This window comes from Lutra lutra, chromosome 1 (genome assembly GCF_902655055.1).
Source record: "Lutra lutra chromosome 1, mLutLut1.2, whole genome shotgun sequence".
Classification (NCBI taxonomy): Eukaryota; Metazoa; Chordata; class Mammalia; order Carnivora; family Mustelidae; genus Lutra; species Lutra lutra.
In genome coordinates this window covers 192939151-192952679 of record NC_062278.1, presented here as the reverse complement: position 1 = coordinate 192952679, position 13529 = coordinate 192939151, and the positions used below count along the sequence as shown (strand labels likewise).

Genomic DNA, 13529 nt, shown 5'->3' with positions numbered 1-13529 from the left:
CCCGTTGCCAATTTGGTTTCACAAAAGATTTGGGTCCCCACCCTCCAAAATTAAAAAAAAATAATAATAACAAAAGATTTTCCTTGAAACCTGGAGAATAAGTTAAATGGGAATTTAGTTTGTGATAGCCGAGGTCATTGCCTTATAGTATGCTTACAGTTAGCAAAGCTTATGAAATAGACAAACATATTTACTCAGCAAGGGCTATGATCTGCCATTTATTGTGAATTAATAGTCTCAATGTATTCACACTTTTTCTTACAGGGTGAAGGCTACAAGCAAACCCTCCTAAGGGCTAACTAATTAATCTCAATATATGTAACTAAAATACTCTATACTCAGTAGGCAAAATAACTCAGAATTCAACTCAAGGGAGACCAAGCAAATCCCAAAGAGGTAGGAATGAAGATCCTACGTATTAAAGGAATCAGCTCACTCCACCTCATATTTACTCACTCTCCTGATATGCAGACTTCAAAGAAAGAATCTATATCAAATTAAGCCAGAGTTTATTCTTCCTCTCGCATGCAGTATTCTACCAGAATACGGGGACCTGCCAGGGATCAGTGATGCTGTCTGGACAGGAGGAAAATCAATTTCTGACTTGAGAGGGTGTTTGGATATATTTCCATACATGGCCTTCATCCCAGGCAGTTTTTCCTCCCCTTCCATACTTAGGGTATGACTGAAAAATTGAGGTTTGGTAGCCGGGTGACATTAAGAGGATGATTTCTTCTCACATTATTGGTTTTGTGTATCCTTCAGACCTAAATCCCTGGTATGTCAGATTTTTGCTCTCTCACTGTTCAAGTTTTTATTTATTTTTTATTTTTATTTTTTAAAGATTTTATTTATTTATTTGACAGACAGAGATCACAAGTAGGCAGAGAGGCAGACAGAGAGAGAGGGGGAAGCAGGCTTCCTGCCGAGCAGAGAGCCCAACACGGGGCTTGATCCCAGGACCCTGGGATCATGACCTGAGCCGAAGGCAGAGGCTTTAACCCACTGAGCCACCCAGGCACCCCCTCACTGTTCAAGTTTTTAAATCTCTAGTCATTTTCTATAGAAGAAGCAAGTGGTCAGTGTTTGAACAGGATGTGTTGTTTATGCCCTAGACACACAGAAGCAATGGTTTCCAGAAGACAAGTTGAAGAATGTGTATTTTAATAGCCAAATTGCTCCATTAAGATGATGCAACACAAGCTTTTGGAAGGGATCTCATATGTACGGGAATTATACTAGAAAGAAATCTCTTTGCTCCGTTAACTGCCTCGGGTTTGTCTTCAAGAAAGTGCTTTCGGATTCAGGTTAGGTGCTTTCTTTCTCTACGAGGATTTCTTTTGTTGGTTGTTTGGGCTCCAAGCTGGAGCCCAAAGTATTTCTCCTTTGACACAGGATGGTTAGGAAGAGAGGTGGCTGCGAAGGTGATGCTGGGGAGGAAGCCTGCCGCTCCCAGACTGTGTGAGACTCCTCTGGCCCAAAGCACAGGTCTTAAACCTGCTCCAACTTTAGCTCTATGCCCGCAGGAGGGCACTCCTGCAGTCCAGGGGACACTCTTCAATCCATGGGACAGATTATGCCCTCCTCCCACCCTCCGGTCAGTCCCAGGTCCGTTGAGTTTGGGAAAAATGACAGTGGGACACACAAATTGCTCATCCTATTTCATCCTCATGAAAAGCCTCATCCACCTCGTGCCTCCCAATTTTAACAGATAGATGAGGCATTTTGGCTAGCACCAGCTTTTTGCTCTTGAATTTCTCAGAAGAGGCTTGTAAGCTGACAAATCGGCCCAGGCCTTACTTTGCCAGTTTGGCTCGCTATTTTATTGCTCTTCAATTACGATGGTGCAACCGGTCACTGAGCTCGGAGAGAAGGGGGCTCTTTCGTAGCTGTTAAAAATATGACACATGTTTCAAGTCTCTTTTTCGTTATTTGTTGAACCTCTTGAAAAGTTTGCGGTGAACTATTTCGCCTTGCTGCCTGCCCACTCAGGAAATGTATCTGAAAAGACAACTTGGCTCCTCTGCGGGGACCTGGATACAGACCCACTCCCCGCCTCCCCGATGCATCACAATACAGCTTCACCGGGCTAATTCCTGGCTGAGAGTACATCTAAAGAACAATTTCGCTTTTACTTACACTTTAAAAAAGCAGGCTCACGGAAAAATATGCTTAAAATCAGCCTGCTTTCCTTTTCAGAAAGCAACTCTGTCAACATAAAAATTCCTTTTTCCTTCTTCCTTTCTTTCCTCCCTCTCTCTCGGTCCACATGTAGATGAGCCTGGGACTGCTTTATGAGATCTGGACTCTAGTTTGAGCTCTATTTTTAAATCAGCCGTGGGATGGTGGCTTGTTGCTCTCTCTGAGACTCAGTTTCCTTGGGTGTAAAATGAGCCAGATTTCCACTTTCCTTGGTGAGGTCACTGTCATTTAACCACCCTTAAGATCCCTTGCACAACTTCCGCATGCCTAAGATGGAGCTGAATGCAATGGGAATTTCCAGCAGGTGTAACGAGCAGTCCCTGGATTTTGCTTATACAAAATCGTCATTTACTCAGATTTAGGCTCATTATCTTAATGGTTCCAACAACTCAGGAGTGCTTAAAAGGGGGTTGGCTCCCATGAAATCTTTGAGAATTTCACTGAGCTTATATCTGGAAAAAGAAAGGGGGCCAGGGATGCTATTTGAAGGTGTCAGAAGAAGGGATCTGATTTTTAAGCTCCATCCCAGCAGGGATATCTGTACTTTTGCTCTCTGCTGTATTCCCAGCACCTAGAAGGGTATATACCTCAGTACCTGGTACACAGCAGACACCGGAGACATATGTGTTAAAATAATGAATTTATTTCATCAAAATAAATAAATTCACTACTTCAACAAACATTTTCTATTTCTTGATTTTATGAAATGTTGATATACTAAATTCAACACGAACAGTGTATTTGAGCTAGGATAGCAGGTGGCTAAGTAGGTGGGCTGGTGGGGGTTGGTCACAAAAACTGAATTCGAAGCCAGCCTTGTCATTACTGGCATGTGATATGAAGCAGGTAGGTTGACCGGTGTTTCTGAGTGTGCTTTTCATCCTATGTAAGCTGAGAATAGTGTTGGAGTCTCCCCTCGGAAGGTTACTGAGAGGTTCTGCTGAGTCAGACTTGTCAAGCACCTGGACACCTAACACATAGTAAGTACTCAATAAACCTTAGCTGTGAGCAAGTGGGCAGGTTTCTTAGTGCTCCTGAAGCCAGTTTGTTTAATGTTTTCAGCAAGCCAAGGATGTCTCTTCATTTATAGCTAATGTTAGTTACAGGTTGCTTCTTAAACCATATTGCTTCTAGGAAGCTGGGAGCATTCCCAGTCTCTCTGCTTTGTGCTTCTCCTCTGCCCCTGTACCACTAATTCCCACGTCCTGTCTCTGTGTTTTTGCTGGTTTATATTCCAATTTCTCAGTGGTCAGAACACCCACACACAGTTGAATCCCTTGATAGATAATATGTTCCCTGAGGGCAACTTTCTGATCTGTTCTTTCCCCTGCCGTCTCCCAGAGGAGCCAGGTCCTTAGGAGGTGTTTATTAACTGACTTTTTCTGACACTTCCATCCCAGGAAACTTCCCATTGACTTTATTAAGGAGTCACACACATGGGGATTCAGATGGCATCTTGCAAATCCAAAAGTGGGAACATGTGCTCTTCGGAGAAAAAAAAAATCTTATAGAAGGAAACAGAATTCTAGGTGCAGGTGTCTTTGGATACCATTCAGATTGTCTGCCTGTGTCTCCATACATGTCTAGGACCATATGCATTACATATGTTGTCTATTTTAAAATAAAACACTGCAGTGGTCCAGCTGTTCCAAATTCTGTTTCAAAGAACTTGTGGGTGCTTCCCAAGCAACACCATATAGTCATTCTTGCACGGCCCCAGTCTGTTCTTCTACAGTGCGGAACATTACAAAATAGATGCTCCTTGCAACTCCATTCCCCCCCCCCACAAGCAATTGGAACTAATTGATGAAAGAAAAAGAAAATCCCAATGCTGACATTAGCAAGGGGAAAACAGCCCAAAGCAAAATATGAGAAAGTTACTTCCTGAATTCAGGACACCTTGGGATTGCTTCCTGTGCCAATGTTTGGCTTGTGTCAGTAGAATGAAAATGAATTTGAACACTAGGGCGAGCAAAACAGAATTAGGAGGGTAACGTGGCTGCTGAAGTCTCCAGTGATGTCTGGATTATCTCTGGCTTTGGGAAATGTATACCAATTCTCTTTTTCATTAATACATCTTCTTCTGCTTCTCCTTCTCCTTCTCAAGAAATCAAGGACTGACCACATTTTAAGAACTGATTTTAACCCTTACATTTTCCAGACCTGGTCGAATAGTTCCTAAGCCTTTCTTGGTCTGCAAGAGCTCCAAATGTCCTAAAATTGGCTGTGTAATTTTATAGGCTCTGCAGGTAGGGCATAATTCAACACATCTTCCAAACAGTGCTACTTGTTTTACTTCTGGGGCTTAATTGCATAACAGTTCTGAAGTCCTGTATAACATGAGCATAGACAGGACTTCAGACTAACCTTGGATGAATAAAGTTGATATAGGTACTTAACTACATTAAGAAACTTAAAAGTCTTTTTAATGGTATCCATGACACAGAAACAGGCTGATGGACACAAAGACTTATGGAAGGCAGGTACATTTTTGAGTAGAAGCTCATCAAAACTTTACCCCAAGTTTACTCAGAAACAATTTTGGTTTGGCATTTAAGGAAAGTTGGGAAAGTACTGGTTTCTAAAGTGATATGATTTTGTGGGTTTTATAACTCTCATTTCACCTACTTCATTCAAATTCAAGTGACCACACTAATTGATGGCCCTACTAGTGATGTTGTTCTTTAATTGATCATGATGTTTGGGTTTATTTCATGTGTGATATTCATTTCCTTTTTCTTCCTTACAATTGGAAACATATAATATTTTTCATGAACTCTTATCTTAATAACAAACATATTTATGTGATCTTGTTTCAGATATAAAATGTTTTAGATAAGTTTCCAATAAGGTCTACCAGACAAATGTAATTTTCTTGGTGGGACTAATATAGCTTTCAAGTTTTCATTTTATTGAGATTTTCCTATTACTTTAATAGCTGAGGGAATGAGGACAATAGGTCAAATCTCTCTCTTTATTTTGTAATATTATATTTTGAAACTTTTCATAGGCTAGGGAAAAAGAAATTATGCTGTTGAAAATAATTATGATTTTACCATTAATAAATTGTCTAAGAGAGGCTCCTTTCTCTAATGAATCCCTTTTATAATAAGCTAGAGGTGCCACTTTATCACTGAAAAGTGGAGCACAGTTATGGCTGTTGTGACTCCTGATGGATGCTAGAGGCAAGAGAATAGCTAATGTGACTCTAAAGTCATTGTGAACCCAAACTGCAAATTAAAAGGTGACTTTGTATCTTTCTTATATGGAAAATGTGTGCTTGTCATATCTGCTTGACAGTAGAAAAGTGAATGTATGGTTTGGACAATAACGAGCAATGACAGTAGTCAACCTCATCAGAAGACATGAAATAAAGAAATGACAATGATTGATGGCAGCTGGTTGTTTACAGATTTTTCTAGAAGAGTTTTTCTTGGCATGATCAAGTAACCAGGGGATGTTGAGCCCTGCCTGAGCTCTGCACAGCAAGCAAAAGATTGGTCCTCCTATGCCTGCTGCCCTTGAGAAACAACTTAACTCCTTCATGGTCCCCTTGACTCAGTCAAGCTACTCGCATGGCCAAGAGACAATGGCTTCTCGGAAGCTATGAAGGGCCAAGCTGCATTCTGCAAAAATCTTGAATTTAAAACTACTGTGGCAGTACACCCAAGGGGATAAAAGTGATGTTTATTTCAAGTTAATTTTTATAATTCTTTATAAGATAGTTACTTTGAGTAAAATTCATAACAGAGATTTTGTAAATGATCTCAAAATGAGTAACTAAATGATCTGTAATTTTCCCTGCTGTATTAATTATATTTTCCATTAATTTACAGAGTACTCGATGATGACTTTACATTCCCTGTAGCATGAGCAAAAATAAACTTTCTGTAGTTGGCTAATAATGTATCTTACTGTAATTCACTATATGACATGAGTGCGCTCAGCTGATGAGTGAAAAATACATTTAAAATGTGCCTGAAGTAGTTCACAAAGAAATGAGCCTTCATTTAACATGGACCACGTAGATCATATCATGGTGTTTGGAAAATTTTCAACCTGATTTGGGGAGTCTCTTTTTTAAAAAGTCATTTACTTTTGCAACAAGAAGGAAAATGATTTACAGTGTGGTTTGGGGTCATGCAAATTAATTTGATATTGAGTTAATTCTTTGATATTGCATTCCTGCAAGGTAGCAACTGCAAGTTGACAATACAAGAAGATACAGCGAAATTCTCATGAGATAAAACTACAGAAAGGAATAAAGACAAACAACTATTTGGAAATCTACTAGGATAACGATGCGTTGTTGTGCAAATATATGTAAGTTCGCTCAGAACAGATTTCATTCAGTCATCTATTCACCCATCCTTTCTTTCATTCTTTAAAAAAAAAAAAGTATAGCAAAATCCTAAATTCCCACTATATTCACATTCAGTGGTATGCTTTTAAAATGCCTCATCAGACATTCAAAGTAAAGTTAAATTAAGTATCTGCTTGAAGTGGTGAAAAAAATCTGTCTGCTAGCCAGGGGTACATTTATGCAAAACAAAAGAAAAAACAAAGAAAGGGGTAAAGAAAGCAAATTAAAGAAACAGAAAGAGTTAGAAGAAAGTACTATTATTAAATGGGCAGGAGGAATGATATGACCTACAATTTCTAAATCAGCATTCAGAATACTCAAGTACATATTTGCCTGCTCTCTTGACTGGTTTTTCTATTTCTTTCTAAGGTCATGTCTTCCCTCAATGCGTTGGGTTGACAGCTTTTCCCTATATGAATAAAGGAATTACAGATTCTCTTTCATTAGTAACTCAAATAGCAAAGAGAAAGGTTTTTCTAAGTTTTAAAGTTTCTTTTTTCTCTTATAGGTGTATTTTTTGAAAAATTAATACCAATATAAATGCTTTGGTTATCTTTGTGGTTGGAGAAGTAGCAGGGAGACATTCAAGACCAGAGGTCCAAACCCTCCATAGTATTGTGAGATTGTGAATTTGAAGCTTCTGTGAAAAAGCTACATAGATTCAATCGTGTCCTTAAGTTTCCGTTTTTGTGTGTGGTGGTCTTGTGTATTATAGCTTGCCTTTCAAAATTAACCCTTTATTGGGTCTTACTTAGATCACACCCTCAAGTCAGGTAGAAGGAACTCTTTAGTGTTCAAATAATGCATTTACTTATTCACTGTATTCTGCAGTTTCTTAAAATCTTATTTAGTTAACATCTTTGGGTGCCCTACCCCACCTTTCTATTTGTTAAGTTATCCATGGTTACCACCCCACAGGTACAGCTGACAATTCTTATCTTTGGAATGGGAGAGGAAAAACAACAACACATTATCAGAGTGCAAAATGATCTGTTTTCAGGCATTAAGCAGTCAGGTAGCTGTGAATTCCATGAAACAAAGGCATCATTGGCCATTTTGTTGTGATGCTAATTAATATTCTTGGAATGAAAAAAAATTAGGAGATGTTAATGGTTGGCTTTACTCAGAGGATCATTTGATGCCAATATGAAAGCCAAGGAGAGGAGGCAATTATGCACACATCACATGCATCCTAGTTCCAGTATGGAAGCTTACATTTCAAACCTAAGGTCAGGAAAATAACATGAAAAGTTTTACTACAAAGTCTAGACATGAGGGAGATTTAAGAGGAGAGGGAGGAAGCACATTGCAGGTGTCAGATAATCTAGTCTGATTATCTGAGCTGTGCTAGCTATAGGGGAACACTTACCCTTCAGTCCAGCTAGAAGTTAGCAGGGTAAGAAGGAACAAACCAGAATAACATAAAGACTAGCAACAAGGCTCAGGAAAGCAGACAGGAGTTCTAACCTAGCAGCTAAAGTTCTTGGGTTTGAGCAAAGATTGAACAAGAAAACTTAAATGAAACAAAACAAAACAAAAACCAAAATCAACCGCCCCCTCCCAAACCAACAGTAACCAAGACCCCGCTAACTGTTGAAGACTGTTTGGGTGGTAGCAAAAATAGAACAATTCTGAAAAACATCCAACTTTGGGGATGTATGATGTGATTAACAGTTATTAGTTGAGAAACAGACATTAAAATGAGATTCATCGCAAATGGTATATCAAGTAATCATTGACCAAAGAGTAAAGTTTAAAATACCCCCTCCCCAGACTCTGAATGAGAACCGAGGTACTGGTTTTTACTGTTCCTCTAACACAGACTGGACAGGAATCTGGTGTCTCAATGAGAGGCCACTTGGCATAATAAATTGTGGCAACACTCAACAACAGATTTGAACATAGTTTCCAAGGTGAGCGACATTGGCCTTAAAAATTGGAAAATTGCAAATATTTGTTTAAAAACGTTGTACAACTAGCCACTGACTCAATTTTTTCAAGTTTCAACCAAAATAAAAGGAGAAAAATTAAATCAACAACAACAACAACACACACCAAAGAAACCACAAAAGAACAAAAAGTTTTAAGGTTTGGTGGAACCCTCCCCAAATCATTGTAGAGTCACATACAAACTAATGAATAGCAGGATCTATTTTTTCGGTTTTTACAATTCCATATAAATACTCCATTCCACTCAGACGTGTCTTTTCATTTTGAAAATTGCGAAAAATAAAACTGCACCCAGAAGTCTGTCAAACTGAATTGAGAAAGACCCAAATAAACTCATAATTACTCCCGAGCTTCCCAAACTGTAAAATGTTCCATTCTCAAGTTTCCCCTTGAACAGACAGCGACATGACAAGACTGGAGTGTTTATTTTTCTCTACCCAAGAAACCTCTCCCATTTTTCTGTAGTTTCTCTTTGCCAACTAAGACTAATAAAGTGATTATAAAAGTTATTAACTCATTGAAACATTGTTCTTAAAAGTCATTCACTTGCAAGAATGGCAAAGACTTTGAACAAATATTCGAAAGCAGGATTTGATGAAATGTGTACAGAACTAGGTATTTAACAACGACCCTTACCTTTTGGAAGTCAAGGAAACCTTTTTAAAATGCAATACTTGACTGTGTTTACTCTGTGTGTTACAGAACCTGTGACTGAATGTTTATGATAAGACAATACGGGCTGAGAAACAACTATCAGTGAAGGTTCAACGTTTGCCGTTTATTACTACGTTGTGATTGTTTTCATTTTTCTAGAACCTTACTTTGTTGTGCCAGGTGACCAACATGTCCCAGTTTGCCCAGGACCAAGGAGTTTCTGGAGACACAGAACTTTTAGTGCTAAAACCAGGGAATTTGCCAGCAAATCTGGATAAGGTGGTAACTCTAAGTATGACTCAACCCTGTGAGTTTGACTGTTACCCACAAATGAGGCCTGATCTGTTTAATAAGGATGGTTTGAATTTAATAAATTAAGTGCGGCTGTAAAGTAATTGTGATATAACCACCATTCTGTAGCAGATCCCACTAAAAATTAGGATATGCTCTTTAACTCCCAGCCAGTTTTTTTCAAAAGATTTTATTTATTTATTAGACAGACAGAATCACAAGTAGTCAGAGAGGCAGGCAGAGAGAGAGAGGAGGAAGCAGGCTCCCCGAGGAGCAGAGAGCCCGATGCGGGGTTCCATCCCAGGACCCTGGGATCATGACCTGAGCCGAAGGCAGAGGCTTCAACCCACTGAGCCACCCAGGCGCCCCAGTTTTTGGTTTTTATGCATCATTAACTCAGTGACCCCTGGATCTTTATTGGTTTTATATACACCTAACTCCAAATGATCAGGTGCAGAAGGATGGGTTGGTTCAAATTCTGACTGGATTCCCCAGCTAAATTATGGGAACAGAAGGCTCATTTGCTGGTACTCTCGTTGCAGTTTTTAAGTGCCTAAACTAGCAATAGACAGAATCTAGAGTGGTATTGAGCCTCTGTTTCAGGAATAGTCAAGTAACTGGGTTTAACATTATTGGATTGAAGCTCTGCGTAAGGACTCTCATTTATTACAGAGTCAGTGGTGTACAGTTGTGCAGATCAGGCACTGCACAACTCAGTAGGCACCACTCACATTTTTGCCTGCATGAAAAGTGACTAATGAAGTGCACAGTCTGCATGGATGAAAGTGGTAGCTTTTTTCTTGTAATTCTTTGGAGAATCCTTGTTCCTCAGCAGTGATTGAGACAAGAGAAGGTGGTTCCACCACCAGACAAATTTCAGAGGCATGGATTATCTTACTTTCTCACTCATCCCTCAGTCTACCTCTCATGCTCTCTAGGGATAATATTACCTACTTCCCAAATTCTAACCCTTAGAATTTTGCTTTGGAGGCCCCATTTAATACAAGTTCCTTATGTCAACTAGGGTGGCAAAATACATCAAGCTGACATGCTCTCAATTAAATCTTCCTGCTGATGCCTTGCGTTCAGCATTCAAATTTCATTGCTGAATGAATCCTATCCACAGAGGGAAATCTACAAGGGCCCCTGTGTATTGCCATAAGGAGACACCTATACCCTGCTTACAATCTTCTTCAATGATCTTCTTTTTATTAAATAAATGTTTGGTTTCCATTTAATTTTACTCAATTCCTTCTTCTTTCCTATCCTAGTGAGGAAGAAGTGAGATTAATCACAAATGAAGTAGTAATTTCTTGATCTGGTCAGATGATAGAACAGAAACTCTGAAGGTAAGGTGAAATAACTTCAGAAGAAATTGAGAATCTTTGGAAACAGAACTAGTATTTTCCAAATACCACCTGAGATATTTGTTCTATGAAGTTGATTTAGATGGTGATTATAATTCAGAATTCCCCCCCCCCCATGTACAGATAATTTCATAGGATGTGCTGCTTCTAAATTTTTTAAAATGGAGACTCTAGGCAAGGTGAAAGGATGAATTCCATCACAAAGTGATTTTTAAAACAAACAATAAATATTGGGGTATGCTTTATATCAACTCATGACTAAACCAACGGAAAGAGGTGTTGCCTTCTCTCTTTATTGGTCTCAAGTAAACCTAAGTGTCCCAAATGTTAGAGAAAGCAAGAAGAATGTGGGGAAGTTGGTGGTGGTTATGATCAGCAGGGCTGTCCTTTACCCAAAGTCAACCTCCTCCTCCTTCTTTTAGGATTTTCTGCATGGAAACCCATGGTGATTGTGTGATTATCCACAATGTTCCATGGGGAATGTACCTTCCTTTAAGAAGCCATTGGTACTAGAGAGGAATTTCTGGGAGCACCCAATGGAGAGTATTTCTCCTCCAAAAAACTGTTTTCCCATAAGCAAGGGAGTTACACGGTTTAAGAACAGTCTTGTTAGAAATGGACATGGCAGTGGAATCCACTAGAGAGAGAATTCACCTCTATTTAGTTGTGTTGCTGCAAAATCATCTGAATCATGTGCACATTTTGTTTAGGAGGGACAGGGAGAGACCATGTAGAAGCGCTGGCATAAAACATGAAGGTTCTGTCATGGGCTTTTGCACTTGCTTCCCTACCTGGTACAGTTCTCTTTTCTAAGGTACATGTGGAGCTGACTTCCTATCATTTGGACTTAAGTTCAGATCATCTCTCTCCACCCAGTCACCACCGCATTACATTCTTCATAGTTTCCAACATCTACAACTATCTTATTTGTTTTTTGATTTATGTGCTGGCTAGACACCCCCATGGGGATAGAGGTATCCCGAACATGGGGATAGAGATATCCTGAAACCTGGGGATTTTGTCTGTCTTCCTCATCTGTATGTCTCATCAACTAGACAGTTGTCTCTGTAAACCAGACTGAGGGGGGCCCAGGCTCAAGTAAGAAATCATCACATGATTGTTAAAAATGACTTGTACCTGAGTGACCTCTAACTGACCTGATATTCAGGGTAAGAGGGAAGTCTCTGGTTAGGGTTAATGTTTGTAACTAAAATGAATTACTTTATTTGGTGCTGTATGCTTCCGCTTCCTTTGCTTTAATAACCGCCTCCAAGCATATGCCAGATTTCACCTTGCCTCGTGTATCAGAAGTGTTGGGAAGGAAAAAAAAAACCCAAAAAACAAAATAAAAAAAAAAAAACAACTATTCCAGATAGCAAAAAGTCATGGCAAAGGAACAAGAAATTAAAATGGATGCAGAGGTAATAGGAAAAGAAGCTGGAAAATGAAACAGGGAGTTTAAAGAGATGGTTTCATTTATGGGTCCTGGTGTATTTGCTTAGAATGGGATTTTAGGTACCTTTTTTTGTTTTTTGTTTTTTGTTTTTTTCCACTGCATGTGATAATGTCATCATTTATTTTTAAATGGTTCTAAGTTGCCGATTTAAATTTACTTCATATCAAGCCCTATTTTAAAATTACTTTTAATAGGAAGAAATGAGTCAAGGACATACATAACCTACTATATTTGATGGACTCAAACAAATACAAGTCTGGCTGTGAATTCCAAACTCTCACTAAAACAAAGAGATAAAAATCCACCTAAAATATATTTTCCTCTGTTTAGTCCTTGGGGAGAAATGTCAAGTATTGCACTTTAAAATCACTTTCATCTAACATTTTGGTCCCAACTTCTTCCTCCCCACACACCCGAATTCATCTTTTTTTTTTTTTTTTTTTAAATGAATCCTTAACACAAAGCAACTAGATTTCTAATTCAACTTTGGAAAGTTTACTTTCCTCTACAGAGCTATTTTTAACAAATGGCATATTTACTTACAAAATTGGGAGATGGGGGCGTCCAACTGAGGTACGTTTCCTCCCTTAGCGTTGAGCTTCTGGACTTGGGTCGGGGGCACAGGCTTGTGGGACTGCCCAGTGGCCCGATACATGGCTTGGACCCACAAGATGCGATCTTGCTCATCATCACTTGCAAATATCACGGTGTCTCCTTCTTTGACTGCATTGAAGAAGGCTCGGCCACCCTCTAAACCTGGAATACAAGGGAATAAACACTCCTAAACTGAGTTGCCATGTTCTCAGCAGAACCAAGCCCTGAAAAAGGCCATTTCTGTTGCTTTTCCTTGGGCCAGAGAAGGGAGGAGCAATTTATCTGACTCTAAGATGGGAAGTCTGATGCCCATTTGGCCAGAGTGAAGCCCTAATGTTAGACAGACATTCTGAGACTGGCTCTTATCTGGCTTTGGCTGGGGACAGGAGTGTCAAGTAGGCTGCATACTGGTTGGGTAGATATCTGCCTATAAGCACACTATTATTTTTCTTCATCTTTGAAAACAAACAAACCACCACCAACAACAACAGAAACATCTCTTGACACCCTCCCCACACCCCCGGGACCTTCAGCTATGGTTCTACTGTTATTCTCTTTACAAGATAAGGGGAATCTCTATCAGGACTTCTTAAAATTTTAGTGCCCATGTGAATCCCAGGGACATCTTGTTGGAATGCAGTTTCTAACTTGG

At 39.4% G+C, this 13529-nt stretch overlaps 1 protein-coding gene across 25 annotated transcripts in view; it reads right to left on the bottom strand.

The window, feature by feature from the left end:
• The window catches only part of CADPS (calcium dependent secretion activator), a 477655-nt gene that overhangs the window by 142135 nt on the left and 321991 nt on the right, over positions 1 to 13529 (bottom strand). For 17 of the 25 annotated variants that reach the window (XM_047690232.1, XM_047690260.1, XM_047690359.1 and 14 more), the window contains exons 11-12: positions 12827 to 13039; positions 7935 to 7946 (exon numbers count right to left, since the gene is read on the bottom strand). In XM_047690232.1, the coding sequence (XP_047546188.1) occupies positions 7935 to 7946; positions 12827 to 13039 (225 nt within the window). The remainder of the gene's footprint in view (positions 1 to 7934; positions 7947 to 12826; positions 13040 to 13529) is intronic. The other 8 variants (XM_047690436.1, XM_047690250.1, XM_047690296.1 and 5 more) reach the window with 1 other exon arrangement.